Genomic DNA, 18644 nt, shown 5'->3' on the forward strand with positions numbered 1-18644 from the left:
GCTCGGCTCCCGCCGCTCGGCTGGCTGCGCTCGGGCGGCCGGGGGCGGGGGGCGGAGCAGGGCGCATGTCTCCGCCCCGCCCCTCCGACCGCCCCGCCCCCCCCGGAGGCGCGGCCCGCTGCCGCGTCCGTCTGTCCGAGCATCTGTCGGTCCGTGGTTCCCCCGCCCTCCCTAGGCTGGCTGGCCAAGGGGGCCTGGGGCGAGAATGCACCGTGCGAACCTAGGGCCGGGGGTGGGGGCTCAGGGAGGCCTTCCCAGAGGAAGCCACATCTAAAGTGAACAGTAGGGGTGCGGTGTGGAGGGGACGTGGGGCGCCTGAGGATTAGCTACTTCCAGGAACTGGGGAGTTTGGCAGGGTCAGGTGCTGGGGCAGGGAGAGGTAAGGTTGGGCCAGTTACGGATTCAGACTTACCGCTGGTCGGGGCGGGCAGGATCCACCATGGAATGGTGACCAGACCACACGGCTGCCAGGTGGTTACCCCTCCCCCCCAGGGGCTCAGAAATGGTCTCGAGCTGGAACCAGGACGACACAGATGGGAGAGGCCAGGCCTACAACCCAGAACTCCTGGCCCCTGCCCCCCGGATCTACCCCCCTTAGCACTTCTGGCCTCGGTGCAGGCCGGCACCCATAAGACACCTAGAGGGAATCCTATCAGGGTCCTTGACTGGGGGACCTCTGGAGACCTCTGGAGTCTCCTGTCTCTTCTAGAACGCCCATGACCACACACCCTGGGCACAAGGCCTCCAGCCACTCTGGGCTGTTGGCATGGCCCTGCCCTTCCCATGCACTTGGGAAGCATCTGAGTGCACAGCCCACTGTCTGGAGGAAGGGGCCACCTGTCCAGACAGGACCAGACCCAGCCAAATGCAGCCAATGCTGTCTGCACCACCCCACAGCCTGGCTCCCCCTGCACTGCCCCCCCACCCCCCATCACCACACTCCAGGAGCAGCTGGGGAGTTAGGAGCAGCTGTTAGGAGACCCAGGTAGGCCTTAGGATCAGTCCTCTGAGACAGAAGTAAAGGTGTTTGTATCCAAAGGCTCCACAGTGAAGTGGGCCTGGTGAATGGGGGGCCTTGGGCCATGCACTCCATTTATGTGGCTTCTGGGTAGTCAGGACCCCTACTGAGCCCTCTGTGGACAGGCCAGCTCCCTGACCAGGTGGCCCTGGTTATAAATAGGCCACCAGAAGTAGGCTGGCACAAGGAGGCTGTTACACATTTCTAAGGCAAACACAGGCGATCCAGTCACCCCTAGCCTTCAGCCACCCGGCTGCCCCTCTAGCAGACGGCAGCCTGCCCCAGGTGTTCGGCCCCCGGCACCCCTCCACCAGCCTGGTTCACCCACTACTGCCTTTACTAGTGCCCCTGCCCTGGGCTCAGCTGGCTCTGGGGGCAGGTGGGCATGGGTATCCAATGGCCACCCTGGGAGCCTCGCGCTAAATGCTTCGTTAGCGTGAGCTCCTCCCAACTGCCCTGGGAAGTGGATTTTAGGTACCTGGCTTGTCCAAAGCCACACTGACGAGCGGCCAAGCGAAGACAGAAGGATGTAGATGCCCTGATGTCCCCCTTCCCGTGGGGAATCCAAGGGCTCAGGCACTGCCATAACCAGCTCTGGTTTCACGGACCACGGTTGGCTGGCCTGGGCTGGCCTTTCCGCTGGACACGCAGGGCAGGCCTCCTGGTCCTTCCCAGCGCAGGTACCACCCATCGCCTCCAGGTCAGCGTGGGGCACGGGTGGAGCTGGGGCGGCTGAGGGGATTGCTGCTGTGGCCCCATGTGGCGTGTTCCCTCCCCCTGCTTCCAGGCAGGAAACAGCCCCGTCAGCTGGGACCAAGGCCTGAGACGGATTCCGAAGCTCTTGGGGGGTGTTTCTGCCCATCTGGGGCCGCCTTCTCTCTGGGCCCGAGAGAGCCCTGTGTGAGGCTGCAGCTGTGTGGCCAGTCTCCCTCTCCGGGCTTCCAGGATAAGCTGAGTTGGGAACATTCTCCCACCAACAGGTGTGCTTAGTGGAGGGGTCTTTCTCAGCTACGGGTGGGGGGGAAGGACGGACCCCTGTCGTGGCCTTGGCAGCTCGTCTGCCCCCTGAGGTTGCTGGCCTCGGTGCACACACAGCCTCACCTCTCACACAGGCACGTGCATGCATGCACACGCACGGCCATAGATGTGCACACCGACAGCCGCGCACGGGCACCATTCACACACACGCTACTCCTCAGACCCCCCACCCCACAGGCCTTCCCAATAACCCATCAGCCTGAGTGGCTGGTGGTTTCCACGACAGGCACAGGGGCCCTGGCACCAGCTGGGAGGCTCCTTCTAGCAAAATCTCTGCCTTTCTCCAGGGGGCTGAGGTGTCAGAGCTGCTTCCACCAAGAGGTGGAGGGAATCCAGGGCAGGGCTCGCATAGGCTGAACGGGCTCCAGCCAGGCTGGGCTCAGCTTTCTCTGCACATCACCTCCCTAAGTCCTCGAAAGCACCTTCCACCCCCATCTACGGGAAGGCCGCTGGAGGCTCAGAGCTGGCATCTTGCATAGGCCAGAGAGAGGGCAAGTGGGGGGCTGGTGCCTCTAGGCCAGGATATGGAACCAGGGCCCTGGGAGGGAAGGGGTGTTCTCTCCAGCCAGCAAGTCATCAGGCGCACCTGAGTTTTGGGGTACACGCAGGTATTGGCACCAGATGGCGGGGGGGAGGGGTGGGCCCACGGAAGCCTCTAGCCCCCGCATCTGTGCCCACCTAGAAAGCAGCACCCAAAACAAACGACCACCCAGGACCAAGGTCCAGCCAAACAGCAGCTTTATTAGTGACGCTGGATTCTTACACACCGCACAGTGTGCACGCAAGTATTCCCTAGGGAGCGCCTGGCGGCAGGGACGACACGGGAGTACTTACAGTGGAGTGACAGAAATCGAGCTTTGGTGTGTAGGTTTTCAGGAGAGCACAGGTTAACACTGCAAGACGAACACTTCACACAACACCAGCTCTCAATGTGGATTGGGTTTTTGGCCAAGGGGGTGAATCCTAAGTGACCAGACACTGGGGCCACTCCCGGCACAGCGTGGGGGCGCCCTAGGGCTGGGGCTCTGCCCGGCCCTGCCGTTTGGCCTTCATCTGCACGTACCGCCCTTTGCCTTCCTCAAAGCGCTTCTTCTCATCCTCGGTCTCGGGCTGTGGACCACACACAGAGACAGGCAGGTTAGAGAGGTCACAGAACCCTGACCGTGGGCCAAGGCCTGAGCCCTACCCCAGGAGGACCCAGAAGACCCCCACCCGGGCTCCACTGGCCCACTGGGGCTGCCTGGGTGCCAGGCACTGGCCTCGCGACCCACTAGAAAGAGTCCCTGTAGGGATGCCAGCCCCCACGCCACCCTTCACAGCAGGTGGAATCCCAAGCCCAGTGCCTTTTTGATAATGAACTTCAGCTGGAAATGCCGTTGAGAAATGAAACATGGAGGGGAAGGCCTAAAACGGGGCCCGGTGTGAGGAAGGAAATGAGGGTTCCTGCTGGGGATGCTGCGTTTGGTCCACTCCCAGGGAATGCCAGCTGCTCACAGTCCCTGCCCCAAAGGTAAGTGGGGACAAGCTCTGTGCTGGCTTGTGTCACCTTGGGAAGGGCACTTTACTGTACCAGAAGCAATAGTGACCGCTTTGTGGTCAGGGAGCCCTGGACGGCGCAGATGACCAGGAAGCGGCTCCTTGGTCACCCCTTCTCTGTCGCATCTTTCCTCTGAGCAACTCGAGAAGGCACATCCCCGTACTCGGTGGGGGGTGGGGAGCAAGTAGCCTACTGATCAAAGGGAATTGGCCAAAGGCTGGATTTTCCTGCAAAGTCGTGGTTTGTGCCTGCCAAGCTGGCAGGACTGTGAACGGTGTCCCCTTTCACTTTTAAGAGCGGCCTGGTCTGGGGGCGCCTGGGTGGCTCAGTTGGTTAGGCATCCGACTCTTGGTTTTGGGTCAGGTCATGATATCAGGGTCGTGAGATCAAAGCCTGCGTTGGGCTCAGTCCTCAGCACAGAGTCTGCGTGAGGATTCTCTCTCTCCCTCTACTCCTCCCCACCCTCCCCCACTCTCTCTCTTAAATAAATAAATAAATAAATAAATAAATAAATAAATAAATATTTAAAAAAAAAGAAGTGGCCTGGGCACTAAGGGGTGTGGACCCAGGCAGAGGTCACTCCCGAGGCCCCATCTATCCTGCTGCTAAGTTCTCTCTCGCCCGCCCTGCTCAGGAATTCAGGTTTAAAGAGCTGTGCTGATTCCTTGGGGATATTTCCTTGCGATTCTCAGAGGGTGTGTGAAAGCCACAGAAATGGGGCAGTTGCCCTTCATCTACGGTGACACCAAGCCCCAGCGGCTATTTTTAGGCCCAAGTGTTTTACAGGCAAATGGTATATTGGCAAAAGAGAGAACAATCAGCCAGAGGATGTAACGTCAGGTTAAACCAAATATTTCCTCCCCCTCAGCCTTCTCAGAAATTGTTCGCTAAATGTCACCAGGTGTAAACTGTCAAAACCTTGTGGCTTGGAGCCGGTGGAACATTCGGGTATTTAAAGAACTAGGACCATGCTCCTCATAGTGGTTCTGCTGCCTCTTTGAAGAGTCTCTGAGCACACGTGGAGGAACGGTGGCTTTCCAAGACGCTTTGTTGAGGAAGGCCCTCCTGCAGCTCTGGTTTCATCTCTGGCTGACTTTTTTAAAAATGAAATTTGAGGCCATGCAATTTGACCTGAAACAGCCCAGGGAAACAAAATGTTCTCTCGGTTAGAGCAGGCAGTGCTAAGGGGGAGCTTCCTGGGGGCAGGAAGCCAGGGGCCTGTCCCTGTGGCTGAAGGCACCCCACAAAGACAAAGCCACGTTCCCCGTTCCCCTGGAGGCTTATTTGCAACCCAGGCAGAGCCCCTCCAACGTCCTTCCCTGTGTGAAAGTCACCTGGGGGTCTTACAAATGCAGATTCTGGTGCAGGGGGTCTAGGGGCCAGGGCCTGAGACTCCTTTCTTTTTAAGATTTTATTTATTTATTTGACAGAAAGAGAGAGCAAGTGAGAGAGAGAGAGAGAGAGCACAAGAAGGGGGAGTGGCAGGCAGAGGGAGAGGGAGAAGCAGGCTCCCTGCAGAGCAGGGGGAGACTGGTGTGGGACTCGCCCCCAAGACCCCGGGATCACGACCTGAGCCCAAGGCAGTTGCTTAACCAACTAAATCATCCAGGCGCCCATGAGATTCATTTCTAACAAGCATCCGGGATTTGCATGAGGAACTTGGTCCCCAAGTGCCTGGGTCACCAGCCAAGGGCTTTCAGGGCTCAGAAGAGCAGGGAGGGGTCCAGGGAAGAGCAGATGGAAGATGGAACTGTCAGCAGGGGTACCGTAGAGGGTGGGCAGAAATAGCCCACCCGAGGGGCATGTGGGTGGCTCAGTTGGTGAAGCTTCTGCCTTCGGCTCAGGTTGTGATCCCAGGGTCCTGAGATCGAGCCCTGTGTCAGGCTCCTTGCTCAGCGGGGAGCCTGCTTCTCCCTCTGCCTCTGCCCCCCGCCTGCTCTCTCTCAAATAAATAAATCTTTTATATATATATATATATATATAAAAAGCTGGTACTGACAGTTCTGGGAGATGCCTAGACACTGGCCAGTGCCACCTGCCCTCTGGAATGGCCTGGCCTGCCTTGGGCAGCCCCACCCCCACGCTGCATGCCCTGTGTGGAGAGGCCTCTTCATTCTGTCCCCAAACCAGCCCAGCCTCCCCTCTGGAGCCAGGGCGGGGGACCAGCCAGGTTGGTTTGAATCTGGCTTCACCATTTACCCATCATAAGGCTCACAGACTCACATTCTACCCTACAGGGTTGCTGGGGGGTGGGTACCAACGTCCTCCCAGCTGTCCCCAACAAGACAGTGAAGGAAGGCCCTCCCCCATCACGTATGAGTCCATTTATAACAAACATTTAGAGTAACACATCCACAGAGAGAACACAGGTTAGTGGTACCAGGGGCTGGGGGCGCGCTGATGACTAAAGGGTGCACGGTTTCTTTTGGGGGTATGAAAATGTTCTAAAATTGGCTGGTGATGATTGCACAACTCTGTGAACACACTGACACACCCGCTAGGTTGGACGCTGTAAGTGGGGGGACTCTGCCGTACGTCATCACATCTCAACCCCATGGGGCGAACACCCCTCCTCACGGTTCACAGAAAGTCAAACAAGGTTCAGCACGGCGATGCCTCCCACCCAAGTCCCAGCACACAGCGGGCAGCAGGGCAGAGGAAACACTGCCTGAATTCAACCTGGCACTTTCTCTACAGCGGCCGAGCCTTGATGCCTTCAGTTCCTGCAGGCTCGGCACTGAGCGCCTCCCGGCCGCTGCTCAGGGCCTGGTGCAGGCACCTGTCTTGGGAGCTGCAGTCTAGCCGGCGAGACGCAGGAGAACAGGCAGATCATCCAGTCCGTGGGAAAGCGACCATGACACGGCCCCACAAGGTCAAACAGAGCAAGGGGGTCTTGAGGGCCAGGTGCCAGGGAGACTCCGGAGTGGGGAGAGTAGCCAAGCGGGCACCGAGGTTCATGGAGGTCTGCAGGTCACCTGTCAACAGCAACGGCTGCTGTCCTCCCCGTTGGGTCAGGCAAGTGGCAAAGCCAGGCCTGTTGGGCAGAGCGAGCCACCTTGGGCATGGCCTCCTTGGGAAGGAGCAGAGGGCGGAGTTCCAGGATCATCTCAGGCACCTCATCTGTGCAGTGGGAAGTCGATCTCTTGGGTCTGTGTGGATACAAGGAGCAGGGAGAGCACCCAGGCCGTCTCCAACCTCAGGCCTCAACACAGTGGCCTCCACGAGCTGCCACGTAACACGTCGTTGGGGCAGGCATCAATCTGGATGGCCTTCCGGGCTGTTCTAACTCTGAGCAATGCTGCATTTGTAAGCAGGAGCCTGATGCGAGGCCACTGGTCCTGCAGCAGCCGGGAAGATGGCTGGGCCCCTGGGCCAGGTCTCTACAGGGCAAGGAGCTGTCCAGAGTCTAGTCCACTGGTAAGAAGTCAGCAACAAAGAACAGAGAGCTCGTGTCTCTTTGAGAACTTGGAGGCGATCATGTGATCTGAGATTTGCTTCCAGTGGCCCCGGGTGTGAGGTGGGCAGGGATACATGTGAGCACGACTAGCTCGGTGTTGCTAAGTACAAGTTCTTTCTTCTCTTTACTTTTGCATATAGTTGAACTTTTCCATAATTAAAAGGTAAAAAAGAAAAGCCAACTAGACCCATTAGGGTAGCTACAGGGACCCCTCCTCCGTTCCCTGGGCACAAAGAACTTCAAGTCACATACAGTCAGTCGAGGGGCTGAGTCCAGGGTTGGAGAGGAGCTGCTCCCCTACCCTGGACTCTATTTCCCACCTGGCACCTTCCTCCCAGTCAGAATACCCACAGTGCTCTGGGCTAACCGACCCCTCCGAACGCTCAGGTAACCCTAATGCAGTGCCTGAGCCAAGAGCCTTCCCGCCCCTTCTCCCAGGCAGGCTGCGCACAAACCGTGGACATGGGGCTGGGACGGGGAGCAAGTTCTCCAGGCAACAGCTTTTAGGGAGTGGCCTGCCCTGAGTCCTGACGACAACCCACAAGGACCACTGAAGTCCTTCCTGTTTCCCCTCTACTGACGAGGACGTGAGGCGCAGACACAGTAAGGGACTCACCCACGTGACAGCTGGTAAGCAGCAGGGCCTCGATTCGAGCCTGGGCGCTGCTGCTGCTCCAGGTCATTCCATCCCAATGGGCCCCTATCGGTGGGCTCAGCAGTAGGCAATGGGGGATATCGTGACCCTGCGATGTGGCCCTGTGAACGGGAAGGGCCTGCCCTCCCAGGACAAGCCTGGAGCCCACCTGAACTCCCAGCGGCTCAGCCCCCGGGCCCCAGCCCAGGGGAGTGAAGGCGCCCGCTCGTGTTGGTGCCAGCCTGCCGGGGGCCCGGGTCAGGGGTGTGTCCTGCCCCAGCCCCGCACTCCAGCCTTGGAGCTAGGCAACCCCTCCAAGGAGCTTCTCGAGCCCTGGTGAAGAAGGGCAGACGTGCCCTGCCTCTCCCCGTCTGGCACAGGTTCCAACGCTCGGCTGCTTCCGTGAGCAGTGAGCATGACACAGGAGCCTGCTGGAGCCCGGTTTACTGAGACGCCGCAAGCAGCCAGGGTGTCCTCCAGATTTCTGCAGATGGGAACAGACATGCCCCCCCTTCCGTCACATTTAGGGGAAATCAGAATTGGGGCCATAACTCCCCTGTTTTCCCCCGACGCACGAGGCATGCTCTCTCTAGTTCACCAACTTCGGGAGTGAGAGGAGGGGAGGAGAGAGGGAACGTTCGTACGGGCATAGCAGAGTCTGGGAGCCAGAGCAGCGCGGGGTCGGGTCCTGATCAGGGCCAGGCCTCAGGAGGCGAGCAAGGCACCTGGCACCAGCCCTAAGGAGGTGCTCCCCACTGGGGCTGTGGGCGTGCAGGGTGGCACCTCATGGGCCTCCCCTCGTCCCACATGGCAGTGACGATTCCATCCAGCGTGGCAATCTAGAGCTTGTCCTCCGGTCAGGCCTGAGGCCCGCCCTTCACCAGATCACCCCAAAAAACTGCAGCTACTCACCCCAGAGTAGCCAACAGGCCATCAAGGGTTCCAGAATCTGTGCGCCAAAGGCTCTGGATGCTTCTCTCACTAGTTCGGCCCATGCGTGCCCTGAGGAAGGGCAGAGCCTGAGTGCAGGTAGTTCCGGTCTAGGCTGCTGGCACAAAACACGGTAAATTCTAGTGTCGCTCGGGGAGAGAGAAGCCAACGCCCAGCACTAAGGTTCAAGATTCCACAGCTAACTCGTCAGCTGGGATCTGCCCTCAGACAGAACTAACACCGCCTCAGGATGGATGTGGAGGCAGCCGGCCAGCCGCAGCGAGGCCAAGGCATTCGCAAGACCTTGGAGGAGGGAGCCTGCTGAGGGCTCATCTCTCTTCTGGTCTCGGGATGACAGCATGCACTGAATGTTCTGGGCTCTACGAGCCCTACCAGGCCTAGGAGCAGTATTTGGTTGACGTCAAGGCATCGAGCACCCACCCTGGGAGCGCGGCACGCCCTCACCTGGTTGCCCTGGGAGACAGTCAAGGGCAGTGAGGCTGGTCGCTGGCCCCTGCAAACAGCAGTGGGCAGGGCAGCGTCTCTGCTGTCTACTGGCACAGTCCCTGCCCTACCGGCTGGAGGACATTCGGCCTCCCCAGGCCGTGAGTTCCGACAAACAGCCCTCCCAGCCAAGTGACTAAGAGGGGCCACCACTTCCCTGCCGGGTGTGAAGCTGAGAGAGCCAGACAGATGGCTGCCTGCACACGGCCCCCACCCACGGCCCAGCTGCTGCCTCCCTGCATCCCGTCTCCCTCCATCCGGCAAAGTAAATAAATACAGAAGTTGTTGGCTGTTGCTGTTTTTAATGGAGGGCTGGGGGTGGTGGGAAGAAGGAAAAAGCTCCTCCGTGGGAAATCATATTTGCTTTCAGGTGCCCTCGGGGGGGCGGCCCTCAGACCTTGGCGCACTGCTTTCCATGGGCACGAGGAAGGGATGGTGGAGGGGTGGCGGGGAACCCAGGCTCTGGGCCACAGCAACCTGGCTGTACAGCCTCAGAGCTGACCCCCACCTTCCCAGGGCAAAGCATTTCCTTCAGGGCACAGCAGTCATGCCATGTGTGTGCGTGCCCGCGAGGTATTCACATCACCCACAGCCTCAGAGACGGAATGGCCTCCTGTCTGCCAGCACACCGCACTGCCTGGGCGGAGGGCGGTCGGCCCTGGGGGTCCGCTTATGGCAGCAGAGCCTCTGCACCTTCACCCCCAGCCAGAGACACGGGGTCAAAAGCACCCCTGCCCCTCTGCTCGGGCGGCTGCGGGGGCCTCAGATCCGCGTCCTCTCCCTCCCTCCTCCGGCTCCCCCTGCCAGCTGCTGTCTTCCGGGCTCCCTTCCACGGGAGGGAAGACTGTGGCTCGCAGAGCCCAGCAGTGCAGACCAAATGTTTTCCAGTTTGCATTTTCTGTGCTGTGAGAACACACATTTGGAACTTGGCACGGAGGGCGAGTGACTAAGTTCCATCCTCAGTAAAATCAATAGCTTGTCCTTTTTGTAATTAACGAATTTCTGGTGCGAAGAGGGTTTCCCGTGGTGGCAGAGCAACTTCCTGCGAGCCTCAGGGACGCAGATGTGCTTAATTAGGAAACCGCGCACGCACCCTCTCCTGTCTTCGTAATGGAAGACAGGAGGGATTTTGGGACAATCGTGCAGGCAATTAGGATGTCTTCTGATGACTGGGGCCACTCCACGCGGCCAGGGAGGGACGAGCTTGGCATCCAGGAGCCCTAGCCCGGCAAGCAGCTGTGTCCCCAGAGCGCAGCTCCACAGGTGACTGTGACCTTGGCAGGCACGCCGGGCACCTGGGAAGCTGCTCCCTGAGGGCGGGTGGGGCAGAGCCTCACCAGCCTGCCGGAGGCACCCATCACAGCGGCTCCAACGGGTGAGATGGCTGTGGAACTGCGAGTGTCCCTATCAGGGCCCCTCCCCCCTCCCCGTGGCTCAGCCTCTGAAAGGACTGTTCTGCCGTGTGGCCCTGGGAGAGGCAGGCAGGAGGCTGAGGAAGAGGCAGGTAGCACGGGGCCAAGGGAAAGGCAGCGAAGGGTGACAGTCTCCGGTAGAGGAGGTGAAACAGGACTCAGTCCTATTGGGCGGCTTCTCAGCAGCTTCTCCCAAGGCATCGGGGTGGGGGTGGGTCACAGCACTTGCTCCCGTGCCCCCCGGACGGTGATAAAGATCGGCACTGTCATTTACTGAGGCACCCTCACTTGAGCCCCCGGCCCTGTGTGTGCACACTTGTGTCGAGTCCGGCTTTCCCGCCCGCTGTCTGAAGCCGGCACTGTGCCTGGGATACAGTGAGGGCCCAGGAGGCATTTGCTGAATGAACGAACGATCAAACCAATGGAAGATCACACCAAAAAAGCCTTAATAACAAGTTGGCATGGTCTTTGTGCTAAAGATTCAAAACCAGTGGTTTTGCTCAATGGACACACGGTTAGGCATTGTCTGTCCCCAATCCAGTTGAGAGCTCCTCCCGCCGAGGGTCTCCACAGGAGCCTGCACCGGTGACGAAGGCATGGCTGGGAGTGTCCAGCACAGCGAGGCGTGGATAAAGCCCCCAGAAAAGCCCCTCCTCTCCTGTTGGCAGTGCTGACATGCTTTAGTCTGCGTCCGTGTGCGTGTGTGCACGTGTGCGCAGGGAGCCCCTTCTGCACACTTCTGACCACTGTGGGGGTCCGGGGCCTGTTTCTGACATGCACATTTGAGTACACTTTGAGTACCGTGTCCCTGGAGTCACAGGATCTGTGCCACGGAACTCCACCCCACCTCGCAGAGAGCACGGTGCCACCAAGCGGCAGTGTTCCGTATGTGCTCGGGCGGGCGGCGCTGTATTCCACCCCAGGACAGCCGGGCACGAGCTTGCCCTGATGCAAACCCCTTCCTGGGTCCCAACAACCTTCACAGGCCTCTCTCCTTATTTACCGTCCAAGGTGGCCACCACGGAACTGGGGGTGCCTGGACCAGCTGCGACCCTCCCTTTCCGCTGCACCTTCTGCAAGTCTCTCATCCACGGGCCTCCCCTTCCTGGCACCACGGAGTCAGGCCTAATAGTGCCCTCCGAGAGCCTGCCTCTGGGTTTTCATGCTCTACAGAAATTAAAATAGCAAGGGGGCACCTAGATTTGAAAACACGGCAACGAAGCAACAAGACTGGTAGTTCATGAGTAGAACCCACCAGCATTTCAAAAAGAAAACGTGCATCACAGTGCCATGGGCCCTCCTGCTTTCGGACAGCTGCTGTTGAACGTGAACTGGGTGGGGTCTCCAAAGCACGGGCTGTTCCAGCAGAGAGGCCGCCACAGAGCTGTCAGGGACACAGCAGAACGTCCAAGGCCATGTGCAGGTGGGGGCTGCACCCGCCCCATCCACACCCCCTGGGGGACCCACACCTGATTCTCACAGGCCACTTTAGTTCCCCAGCACCAACCATTCAGCTGACAGGAGCATTTTCCCATCACGAGACAGACTCTCTGCGAAGCACCCAGAACTAAGGGAGAGAACGGAACACTGGGTCAGGAAGCTTCATGAACAGTCTTGTCCCTGACTCACCCCTGTGCAGGGCAGCAAGCAGGAGCAGCAGGGAGCACAGCTTCCCTCAATAATGTGGCTGCTTATACCCTTCCAGGAACAGCACCAATCGTGCTGCACGACGGCACATCGGAATTTCTTAAGTTAAGGAGCAACTGAAAATCATTCTAGCACAGTGTCCAGGCTGCTGACGTGTCTCCCCACACTGTGGAGCAAACCTGGGGACCCCGCCCATGACAAGCCCAGGGCAGGGACCCGCTGTCCTATAAGCTGGGGGTGTGTGTGCTCCTCTTGCCACGGCAGGCTGTGCGAGCAGGCCAGGCCACGATCAGGAGAGTGGCAGCCTCCTTGGTGGCTGATGCTTCGTCTTGAGGAATGGGGCCATCGGGAGGACCCCACCCCCTGCCATGTCCGTGTCTGGGGTCAGGCTTGGGTCCAGGGAGGCAGGGAGCTGGTGGCTGCAGAAAGCCTTGCCCCACGTGTCCTCTTCAGGGTGAAGGAGCGAGGATCCTCCTAGTTAGGTCACCACCGGGACAGTTCAGAGAGGCCCGCACCACAACTGCCCAGCCGGTGATGGCTCCAGTGGGGAAACTGAGGCTCACGGGTGGGAAGGGACCAGTCATGGCCAAGGGGCTCAGGGTACTGCACTCGGTCTCCTGGACCAGAGTTAGCCATCTAGTCGCCTGTCTGCAGGATGGGAACAATCTACCCTGATTCCCAGTGCCGGGTCCAATAGCACAGGAGAAGCGGGATGGCATCCATGAACACCCCAGCTCTTTATGACCAGACTGTAGTCACTACGGGCGCCTGGGACACCCTCCCCACTGGCCCCTTCCCATGTGACAGGTAATGGTCATGCATGTGCATGGGCCTAGGTGGGCACCCCGGGACTCTCGAGTGGGTGATCAGTTAGCCTGAAAATAACGTGCCCTTCAAGCACGTGTTCTTACTGTGCTCTGCGTGGAGCTCACCGGCTGGGGTGAGCCTCACGCTAAAAGGACGGAGGAATGGCTGCACCCCTGATTTCCTCACCACCTCCCACTCTAACCTAGAAAATACTATTTGGTCATTTCAGTGGCTAAGCCTCAGGCCTCCGGGGCTAGGCCCTGGTCCACCAGGAGGTGGGCGTCTACAAGCACCAGCCAAGACCCTCTGGGGCGGGGCAGGGTCGCTGTGGTTTGGGTTTTCTGGAAGCAGAGAATCCTGCTTTGTAGACACTGCCCCTGGCTGCCCCCACGTGGGCCTCATTTCACTGGGGCAAATGTTCCTTTTCCAAATGACCCACGAAGCAGCTGTAGTGAAGGGCTCTCTCAAAACCTGCCTACATGCCTGGGATGGGTTCTGGGCTTCCCCTCCTCCCACCGCGCCCTGTGTCGACACACATCGTCCTCACAGCAGGTCAGGACACCTGTGCCTCCAGCACCTCCCCCCTCGCACACTCCCCAGTGACACCTCCTGTCTCCCTGGGACCCTCGGGGGCAGCAGCACCCACATCTGAGGCAAAGAATGGGAGGCAGGTGGGGCGCCCTTTAGTCTGCGTCTAAACTTTAGTCTGCTTGCTCCGTCTTCAACATACACAGTTTGGTCCTCACATTTCTGGAGACTAAAAAAGGCTGGAAAAAAATCACCCACAGGAGGTGCTGGGACCAACGCGGTGCCAGGTCCCCAAGGAGCCACCCTAGTGGCGTCCACCCTATCTCTCTGCACAGGCCCCCTCTCCAGCCCTGCTCAGTGAAATCTGGGGTGTGTCCTCCCCCCAAGGTCAGAGGTCATGGCCACAGAGAGGCCTTCAGAGAGAGGCAGGGCGGCCGGGGGGCCTGGGCCTGGTGTCCAGACCAGCAGCCTGGCTCCACGCTCCGCATCTGCCTCTTTAATGATTAGCCTGGAAAGTGCCAGCAGCTGCTGGACTCAGCACAGCCTCCCCAGCATAAAATATTCATCAAGAAAAACTCCAAACAGCAACGCTGCCTTCCGTGTCAGCCGGGCCCTGGGGATGGAAGCTAAAAATAGACAAAAGGCAGAAGAATTGCTGACATCGGGGGGTGGGGAGGGGAGGCGGGCTGAGCGCCCCCTCGGGCACAGGCGTGCTGGCTGCGCGGAGCACATGTGTACTTGGGGAGACAGACAGTGTCACACCGGCGGTCCTCAAGTGAGCGCACGCGCAGGCTGGAGCTGAAAACCCCTCTCTGGGGAGCCGCCCAGTCTCCCTGCCAGAGGCTGGGGACCAGGACACCTCCACGAAGAATCAAAGACCATCTTTAATTAGCAAGCAATAACAGCCGGGATCAACGTGAGGCCGGCCAGCAGGAAGACATGGCCATCGTTAACTTCTGGCCCCTCAAACCTAGGGGATTCAGTCACTGTCCCCTTCATTCAGGCAGGTGTCTTTCCCCACCATGTGCAGCCCTGCCGGGCCCTCCACCTGTCCCATGTCACAGGTTTCTGGAAAGGGCACAGGCAGCTTTCCCAGGTACATAGACTGGCCTAGACCCAGGACTGCTTTCTGCTTCTGTGAAGGTCATGGGTATCCCCACAAAGGGCTTGTGGGTGGCAGGCACTCTCCATGGGAGACTGGACCCCTCCTGACTGCAGCACTAGTATCCCTAGTGGGCTGAGTTCCGGGGTGCATGCAGGGTGGGGCCAGCAGGGGCACCCACAGCAGCTGTTGGGCTCTTGGGCGGGTGAGCCTTACAACTCAGCTATGGCTAGCACTTTGGACCTTGCCAGAAAACCCTGTCAATTCACATTTACTCAGAATGAGCCTTTGCAAAATGAAGATAGTCCGACTCCTTGGCTGTGATTACCTCCTACCCATATGGGGAGGCCTGCAGGTCCCTGTACCCCCTCAGCTGACAGCAGAGGAAAGGCGCCAAGTGGTCAGAAGGCTGGGTCCTGGGGCTGGACCTGGCCAGGATCAGCTGGGTGGCCTGAGGTGTGTTCCTGCTCCCTCCTCTCCCCTTACAGGCAGCTGGCTCCAGCCCCCAGGCCTCCGAGTCCCTAGCTCCTTTTACCCAGATAGTCCCTGGGAAATGGTTCCCTTGCTGCCAACACCAGGCCCTGCTTGAATGTAGCCCTGTCCACGAGGCCCTCCTTGGAAGGAACCTCCTTAGGTAGCCACAACTCTCCAGGGAATGCCAATCCCCCACCTTCTGCTTCTTCCCTCATGACCCTCACCAGCATCTCACACAGCCCATTGTCCCTACCTGCTTACTGGCTCCCTCCAGGAGCGCGTCAGCTCCAGCAGGGAGGGCACAGCGAACAGCAACAGATGAGTGTGGCACTCCCAGATACGGAGACTAGCTCACAGAACCCTCACCCACCCTCCGTGGCAGGCACTAGGGCCATACCCCTGGTACAGAAGAGGAAACAGGCACACCCAAGAAGAGCGAGCCTGGGACCACACAGCCAGTATGCTTGTGCCATGACCAGAACGCAGGCAGCAGGACGCCCACACCCACGTGTGCCCCGACAGTACGTGTGTGTCCGCAACAGTGAGGGGGGAGTCCCTGGGGCATTTAGGAACCTGCACTTGCCAACTGTCCACCAGCAGCAACAGGGCACTGAGCAGTGCGGTGGAGGAATGTGGCTGGAGAGGCGAGCAAGCCCACGAGCCACTCACGGGCATTTTCCTGAGCCCCACTCTGTGCCGGGCATCCTGGAATCACACATCGGGCCAGATACTGAACGAATGTGCATGCCCCGGAGGATCTGAGGTGGTGACGGGTGCGGGAGGATGGCGTGGGGACAGGAGAGAATCTCTGGGCAGTGGTAGGGGTCGGGCTTTATCTTGAGGGTGTAGGGAAGGCCATCTAAGAATGAGCTATCTGAGAAACAGTGGAAGAACTAGTTCCTAGCTGAGGGAAGGCATCCAGGCAGAGCAGAGGAACAGGATGTGCAAAGGCCCTGAGGCAGGAATGAGCCTGGGGGCTGAGGCCAGAGAAGCCAGCTTCACTGGACCTTGTGCTGAGGGCACCAAGGCTGCTGAGCAGATTAGGCAGGAGAGGGAAAAACTCTGATTTGGTTTTAACAAACTCCCTCAGCTGCAGTGTGGGGTCAGGTGGAGGGCAGCAGGCATGCAGGCGGCCGTACAGCTCGGGGCTGAGTAGGGATCCAGCCAGGGATGGGGCCTAGAGACAGTGGGTGTGGTGGGCTGAGCAGGAGAGAGGCGAGAGGAGCCAGGCATGTTCCCAGGCTCACTGAGAGAGGGAATCCGTGAGGACAAGTGGGATTTTTGGGGGGAAAGATAAAGAGTCAATTCAAGATAAATCACATTTGAGATGCATGCGGAGAGCCTATAGGAGAGAGGCAGGGCTGGCAAAGTCGATCCAGGACTGAACAGGGAACACCGAACAATGCCCGTGGCATGAGACCTGGACCCAACTGCCCAAGGAGGGAAGGGCACGGTGGGCACCGGTCAGGGCCTGGTGTTTAGGGGGACCATGACTGACCATCTGGACACCGTGGGCCTGTGTCAAGGGAGCACAGGCTCCACCAAGGCCTGGCGCATCATGCCGGGCCAGCGAGGGAAAGACGCGGAGTGTCCTTGGGTCTGGCCACCCATTGGAGCCCGTAGGGGAAGAGAACAGAGAGCAAGTCATTGCCCGTGTGAGGCGGAGTTCAGCATTCAGGATGGGGCACTGTGACAGGGTGGAAAAAGCTGGAGCAAGGGTCCAGGAGAGAAGAGGGGAGAGCCTGTGTTTGAGGACCAAGAGGAGCAGGTAAGGTTCTGAGAAGTGGGCCAAGACCCAGCAACACGTGGCTGCAAAGGCCAAGGCCAGAGGTGGTCGGGGGAACACACACACATCGGCCAAGGGGACAGGGTGGGGAGGGAAGACATTCTGCCAAGGCCGCAGGGCCGTGGGTCAGGGCGAGGGGCGGCGTGGGGGACACACAGCCCTAGCCCTCATGCTCGGGCAAGGCGGGTCCCAGGGAGGCTTGTCAGGCTGACATCAGGAGGGCTGTGTGGGGCTCCCCGCATGTAGAGGGGGCGGGTGGGGTACAGCTCTGACAGGGAGGCTGCAGGGCTGGAGGACGCAGCCCGTGGGGGCCTAGTTCCCGGCCTGCGTGAGAAGTGAGGTCTGTCACAGAGGTTTACGGCGCCTGCTCTGCTCCGGCAGGAGGCTCAGGACCTGCCTGGGGAGCAGCCGCAGCGGGAGCGGCAGGGGCCACGCAAGTGCCAGGCGCTTGAGACAACCCACCCTGCCCCTCACCCTCACCCCACGGATGGCGGAAGCTCCGACTGCAGCCCCGGGAGCGCTGCCTCTAACAACAGACATGCAGTCCGGCTCAAGGAGCAATCAGGAGCAGCCCGAGCAGCTGCAAGTCGTGTGCTGCACCCAAACCAGGCTCCCCAGGACGGGATGTACGACCCTCCACGAGTGCCTCAGCCTTGCTGGCCCGAGGGGTCCTCGCCTAGGGCCAGGGGAGCCAGCAGCGGGGGCCCCCTCCCCAGGGCTGGGGTGGTGCTGGCTGCGGGGAGCAGGTAGAGAGCTCGCTGGAGGTGCCTGGACATGGTCCAGGCGGAACACCTACTGTGACCGGCACTGGTAAGGGATGCGTGAGGCTTACGGTAAAACATCGCTGTCCTCAAGGGAGATCTGTAAGCAGCGTGTGTGTTCATTCGTTCATTCCACAGTTTCCGAGAACCTCCCAGCCAAGCAGCCTCACTACCCACCCACAACCTTCCCCATTCCCCACTCTGAACCTCGGCGGCCTCTGGCTCCGACTCTCCCTGCGTCCAGCACTTGTCAGATTGTTGGGATTCCAGCTCCGGACCCTTCAGCACTGCGGTGCCAGCAGCCCACGTGGGAGGCTGTGTGACCAGACACCTGCCATCTCTCTCTCTGCATACCCAGGGCAGAGCCTGCCCAGGCGGCCAAGGCAGGGAAGGATCAGGAATCCCTGATGTCCAGCCCCATGCTGTCAGGGTCTGACTCAGTCCCCATCAAGCAGGACACTCGGGCCAAGGCTCCTTGAGAACCCATCCCTTGGGAGGGTCCTCAGCCCCTTTTAGCTTTTGTACACAGCTCTGGGACCCCCTGGGCACTATACTCACTGTCGAGAGAGAACCCCCAGAGGAAGGTGCTAGTGAAGAGGTCTCTCTTGTCCTGTCTGCCCCGTCTGACCTCACAGTCCACAGGGGAAGGCCCTCACATTTGAGGGGCAGTGCAGCCAAGGTCACTGGGCCTGGGAGCAGCTGGGCCGGGGCCCTGCTTCCCAGAACGGGCTCATAGGACTAGTCTCTCCCAGGAGCTGTGTGAGTGCTGGCGGGGCCAGCCCCACAGGGGAGGTGGTCACTTACCACGAGCTGGGGCACGGGCAGCGACTTGCCCTCCTGGCTCAGGGACACGTAGGTGAAGAAGGCACTGGCAGCCCGGTAGCGCTTCTGTGAGTTGTCCACCACGGGGTCGGCGTCCACCAAGACCTCAATCTCCATGGACTTATTGCTCGTGAAGGTCATGCGCCCAGAGATGGTAATGACGCAGCCTGCAGAGCACGCACAGTGG

General features: G+C 59.7%; 1 protein-coding gene across 3 annotated transcripts in view; it reads right to left on the reverse strand.

Moving 5' to 3' along the window:
- Positions 1–2777: 2777 nt before the first annotated feature.
- ACOT7 (acyl-CoA thioesterase 7) overlaps positions 2778–18644 on the reverse strand; it is a 97489-nt gene continuing 81622 nt past the window's right edge. For 2 of the 3 annotated variants that reach the window (XM_011230594.3, XM_002923852.4), the window contains exons 8-9: positions 18440–18624; positions 2778–3166 (exon numbers count right to left, since the gene is read on the reverse strand). In XM_011230594.3, coding sequence (XP_011228896.1) covers positions 3068–3166; positions 18440–18624 — 284 coding nt within the window. In that variant the 3' untranslated portion in view covers positions 2778–3067. Of the gene's footprint in view, positions 3167–18439; positions 18625–18644 lie in introns of those variants that run through there. The other variant, XM_034671144.1, reaches the window with a different exon arrangement.

The sequence above is a fragment of the Ailuropoda melanoleuca genome, chromosome 11 (genome assembly GCF_002007445.2).
Source record: "Ailuropoda melanoleuca isolate Jingjing chromosome 11, ASM200744v2, whole genome shotgun sequence".
NCBI classification, from domain to species: domain Eukaryota; kingdom Metazoa; phylum Chordata; class Mammalia; order Carnivora; family Ursidae; genus Ailuropoda; species Ailuropoda melanoleuca.